The 5577-nt window shown below is 42.6% G+C and overlaps 1 protein-coding gene across 1 annotated transcript; it reads right to left on the bottom strand.

Moving 5' to 3' along the window:
* Positions 1-757: 757 nt before the first annotated feature.
* EIF5A2 (eukaryotic translation initiation factor 5A2) lies at positions 758-5571 on the bottom strand. The gene is made up of 4 exons (XM_010081227.1): positions 5438-5571; positions 3890-3994; positions 2288-2419; positions 758-1610 (listed from the first exon to the last, which is right to left on the bottom strand). The coding sequence occupies exons 1-4, from the start codon at positions 5543-5545 to the stop codon at positions 1551-1553; spliced, it is 405 nt and encodes a 134-aa protein (XP_010079529.1). The 5' UTR covers positions 5546-5571; the 3' UTR covers positions 758-1550.
* Positions 5572-5577: the final 6 nt, after the last annotated feature.

The raw sequence follows: 5577 nt of genomic DNA, 5'->3' as shown, positions 1-5577 counted from the left end.
AAGCCCTGCCACAGGATGTACATGGGCAGTTCAGGACAGCTGCCAGGAGCCCTTTGGGAAGTATAGAGCACATACTATTAAGCTGAAAACATTGTAAGCAGTTAACAGCAGCGTGAAGTCTGACTCTCGCTGTCAACAGAGTGTGAATTGTGTGTGCCTGTCCAAGGAAGCACGCCATGTGTTTACAAGTTGTCCTCCACTAGCCACCAGCCACCGAAGCTTAAGGCAAATTCATGAAACAATTTCTCAACTGTGAAGAGAGGTCTGAACCACAGACTAAGGAAGTTTCCCACTCATGATGAGTCACCAAATCTTAGAAGTTGAACACCTTGAACAGGAGCAGGCTAGTTATCCTTCCATAACTATTGCTGTGAAGCTTTGTGTTTGCCTGTTAAGCTACTAAATAGTTAGAGGCATGCATGCGTGTTTCAATGACTCAGAACTCCCTCGGATAGGAGCTAGCTTTCATAACTATGTAGCAGTTATTTACTTTTCTAGATAAGCCATGGTTGTTCAGTATTGTCTGTCAAGTCTACATTTTGAAAATACAATATTTAAAAAAAAAAATAATCACATGCATTTAGTTTAGGCTCAATGCTACAGTTTGTCCCACTTTTTGAAAAACATGTGGACTCTGTGCTACAAAAATATGGTCTGAACCTGAAGATTAAAACCTAAAGCTGGAAGCACTGCAACAGATTCCCATGGAGTTTGTCACCCTTTTATAGTTTAAGTTAAATACAATAAAGGAAAGCAATTGAACTGCATTTTTCTAGTTTATTTTTCAAGTCTGACAAAGGCCTCGAGTGAAAGTCTATAGCTTTAACATCCATTCTCACCTTTGTGTCCCCTTGACCTATCTATACCTTATCTACCCAATAAACCACAGGTAGGCTTTGACACCATTTTATCGTTACAATAAGCCAACAAGTTGGCAAAGAAGAATACAGAGGTAATACAGTTAAGTTGCACATGGCCACTGGGGCTTGGTCAAGCCAGCTGGCATTTTTGATCACTTGAGTTTCTTGGTCTAAAAGTTGCGATTGGCACCTACAGTTCTGCAAGAGTCCCAATCCACAAAATACTTAAGCTTTTAAAAAAAAAAAAATGCTACTTTTATTGTCAGTTCTACCTAAACATGTCAAGAAAAATATTATTTGTGCTCTAGGTCACTTTATAATCCTAGATACCTACCAGCTTATCTAAAAGCCCCTGAATACTGTATTTTGTCTGTTCATACAGACAAACACTGTTTTGCTCAAGCAAATAAAAATATATCCACTAGTAACACCTGATTGGTTTCTTAGATCCATAGATGAAACCCACAGGAATGTTAAAATAGTTACAATTAAGGAATTAAAATCTCAGTGATTTTGAAAACTGCCAGTTAGCCTGCAACACTAATCCAGAATCCAGCACTGCTTTTTTAACAATTCAAAAAAGAAATGAGGTTGCTTGTGAAGGCCAGAGCTTTGGTGACAATAAGAACCAAATTTATAGATCTGTGGTTTGTCCAGACCTGAGCAGCTGCCCGAGGCTGGTGATCCTCTTTATTTGCAAGGCTTTATGGCTACAGCACATTCTTCATTCATTGCACTTATGACGGATATCTGGAACAAAAGACAGACAGGTGAGCTCCAGCCCATGCCAGAGGAAGCTCCTAGAAGTTACAGAGTCTCCCATTTTAATATCTATCACATCGCTCTTGAGAGGAAGAAAGGAAGCTGAAGCTGGCAAAATTCAGTCATTAGAAGACTTTCCACAGTAATCTGCCTTTCCCACCACTTTGCTCTCCTGCTGCCTGCTCTTTGCCATATCACCTTGGCTGGCAGTTTGAGGTTCATACAACAGAGGCAGATGAACAAACTCCCACAACAGAGACAAACTAGGAGCTGGTGTGGCCCAGTACAGTCTTCACAGCTACTCGCAGACAGGTTTGCTAATATAGCGAAGTAGACTATTCAGACTGTATCACAAACTATATGCTTGGTCCTGATTAAGAAAGCCCCAAGGCTCCAATCCACACTGTGTGAACAGCACTGTTAGCATTTATCTAGGCATTTGAGAGATACTCATATCACTTCACTGTCAGCAGCTGAGCTGCGCCTCAGTGCCATATTGAGTGTTCCAGTAGAAAAATTTTTTCTGCATCTGAAAGGACCAATTCCCATGCTTCTAACCCGCTCTTCACAGAGAGATACAAGTGGTCAATATCAGAATCAGACTTCTTCATTATATAATCAAGTGGAATTAATCATAACCCTTCTTGTCTGCTTTCTATACTTACCTGCACATCTTCGTTGGCATTGAATTTTCCTTCTATTTCTTTGCCCAGATCCCCTTCTGGCAACTTTAGATCCTCACGAACTTCACCACTTTCTGTCAGCAGGGAGAGATACCCATCCTGAATACCTATCAGCTGTGAAAAGAAGTTCATTTTTAGGAAGTTTAACATCAGTAGTCACTAGTAGGCAGTAGCTGAAGATAAGCAGAAGGCACAGTAAAGTCTACCCATTACATGAATTCTTTAGTACTGTGTTTGTAACAGTTAAGAACCTAATTTAAGTAAATTTTTAACAACAGTTGAGAGGACATCCTTGTGATTTAGAAGATGTACTTCTTCCAGGTCACTGGTTCAGCTTTTAACATCTGTGAATTAGAAACAATAACTGGAATGGTGTTCACTGAACAGAACTACTTTTATAAAGTGCACAAAGCTGAACTGTACTCCTCCATATCTTCATTTGTATAATAAGATACTATCATTTACATTAAAGGCTAATGAATAAATTGGGGAACATCTGCCAAGCTCTTGACTACTTATATAATGCTGTTTTCAACTTAACCGAAATCCTGAGCTAAAGGGAACAGCTATTTTAACAGACCAGGTTAGGGAACCTGGAATACTTAACAGTAAACCCCAAAAGACAGCCCTAACAAGTCTGATAAACAGCAAGAATTTCAGTAGCAATAAGGATCCAAGAACACAAGAGAAAGATCACCAGGATAACATTAAGCATCTCTTGGAAGGTCTGAGCCCTAAGACAGGCTAGTCACACTTTATTTAAATAGCCTCAGCTGTCCTGGAATTGCTAACACTGTGAACTTTGGCTTTCTCAAGCAACTGCAGCTTTCCAACTGACGTGGACCTATCAGTTCCTGATGAGGACTATTCCCACACCAATGAGAAGGTAGCTGACATATTACAACTCAGATCCTGAACTGTGCTGCTTTTAAGAGCTCACTATCCATATCACAGAAGGCATTACAGTAGTTACAGACAGAAGCCTGCCAAGTTCAGAGCAGAGCTCAGGATCACTAAAGTTACTTGAGACCAACTAAAGCCAACTTCCAGACGAGGAGCAGAAAGCACTGCAGCAAGTTAGAACTGGCATGAGATGCAGCTTAGGGCTGTCTTGTTGATTCATCCACTCTATGTAAGGGTGAAATTATAAATGACAATATATGCTTAGATTCAAATTTACTTGAAGCGAGATCTTGATCATCCTTTAACTAATAATAACTTGCAGCAGGCATAATCTGTCTCCAAATTCTAAACGATGCCAGTACCACAAAGAATAAAGAAATTACCTTACAATATGAGCTAGAGAAAAAAAGCTGTTCTGAATTATATCCATTACCCACCATTTCTAAAGATTGCTACTATAACATGAGGTTGTTAGTACAGTAAGGAGCTCTCCATCAATGAGCTTTGACAGTTTTAACAATTCAGTAAATGCTCCAAGTTCAACCATGTCATGTCTAGACAGACAAGTTCCATTAATTCTGACAACACTGAGAGGCGAGTTTTGGGACGAAGAGAGTTTATATGGTATTATGAGTATAAAGCCTCTTAACATGTGGGAGCACACAGTGACTGTTAACTTACCTGGTAGTCATTCCTCTTGATATTTGGAACATCCATGTTATGAGTTGATGGGCAGATATCTTCATATTTTTTACCAGTGAAAATATCAATACCAACCAAGTGGACCTATGAGAAAAGGGAAAGAAGATCAGTTACTGCTGGTCCTCGAGAAGCAAGATGACATTGCCATCAGTCCTGCTGGTTCCCCACAGTTTTCCGAGAGAGCAGTGTAATACCAGATTCTTCCTAGACCCTTGGCTGCGGTATGAAGGCAGTCCAAGCACTGAGGGAAGGCCTCTTATACCCTTTCACAGCACACTACAGAAACACTACATGAGAACAAAGATCAGCCACTGTTATCTTCCATAACCTTCTGTAGTTTTACAGCAGAGTATGTGGTGGTTAAGAAAACGTTAATACTTTAAGTTCTAGCTGTTGAGAAACAGAACAGCGTTGGTGACAATGTGAAGGTTAAGGAGAAACAAAGAGGTGGTCATGCACAGAGATTAAAGCAGTTCCCACCTCCCTTTATGCTAGCAGCAGCTGTCCACTGCAGCCAGCACTTGTGTTACCAGTTTACAGACTGCTCTTCTCAGGTCCTTTCACTCTCACAACTGTTCCAGTATTTAAGAAAACGGGATCCATCTAATAAAACAAGCCATAAAAAAGCAAGGGGAGGGAGAAAAAAAAAACCTGGCAAGGGCATGGTATACTCTAGCTTTGACAAATCCTAAATACTTTACCCACCTACATGTATCATACAAGGTTGAGGAAACTTAAAACTCTTATTGGTCCATGTTTGCAACAGATCTGTCTCTAATTTACCCACCATAAAGTATTGCTGAATGAAGGGGCAATCTAGCCTTGGTCCAGACTCTGGACAGCTGCATAAGCCAACTGCTTAGACAGCAGGACTGCGGCCCCAGACACCAGCCTAAGAATATCCCTGCTGGGACACAGGAGGGGGAAGGTACTCCTCACTCAGGGCTGAAAAAAGGAAAGAAGCCAGCAAAATAGGGCCAGAGCAGGCCCACAGAGGTAATGATTGTCGGCTGAGCTCTTCTGGATTACGTAACAGAACACGAGCACTTTCAGTAAGCACTTAAGTTGAGCACTGCAATAGTGAAAGCTTGCTAGCACGGGCAGACACAAAAATGCTTTGGTGGGTAGCGACAGCACAATCCAACCACGCCCTAGTGACTTCATCAGCCCCCCCTTCCAGAACTTACTCTACCCCCACTACAGAAACACGCTTTATCACTATCAATGTTAGAGCTTTTTACCAAGTTGGGAGAAAAAAACCAGCCCAACCCCGTCCTCAACCCTTCCTGCTTTACATTACTGGAAACCCTTGAGCTAACTTTAGAGTGAAGAGACACGCAAGACGCTGCTGTGAAAAAAGCAACGGCAGGATACGGCACGCTCTGCCAAATGAAACGCTACACCCTTCCCCGGGCCAGCCACGCAGCGCGACAGCAATGCTGCTCAAAGGGCCGGGAGCCGCAGGAGCGCACACTGCGGGCCCTGCAACAACTCAGGGCTTGCAGAGCCCGCCCGGGGTGCGCGCGCCTTGGGGTTGCCGTGCTTGCCCGTCTTGGAGGTGGACATCTCCACGATCTTGCAGGGGCGCCCCTTGAGCACCACGAAGCCGTTCTTCCGCAGCGCCGAGCACTGCATGGGGTAGGTGGAGGAGGCGCCGGCATCGCCCG

The sequence above is a fragment of the Pterocles gutturalis genome, unplaced genomic scaffold (genome assembly GCF_000699245.1).
Source record: "Pterocles gutturalis isolate BGI_N339 unplaced genomic scaffold, ASM69924v1 scaffold14384, whole genome shotgun sequence".
Taxonomy (NCBI): domain Eukaryota; kingdom Metazoa; phylum Chordata; class Aves; order Pterocliformes; family Pteroclidae; genus Pterocles; species Pterocles gutturalis.
Note: the sequence above shows the minus strand (reverse complement) of the source record. Positions and strands in the feature narration are given on the sequence as shown.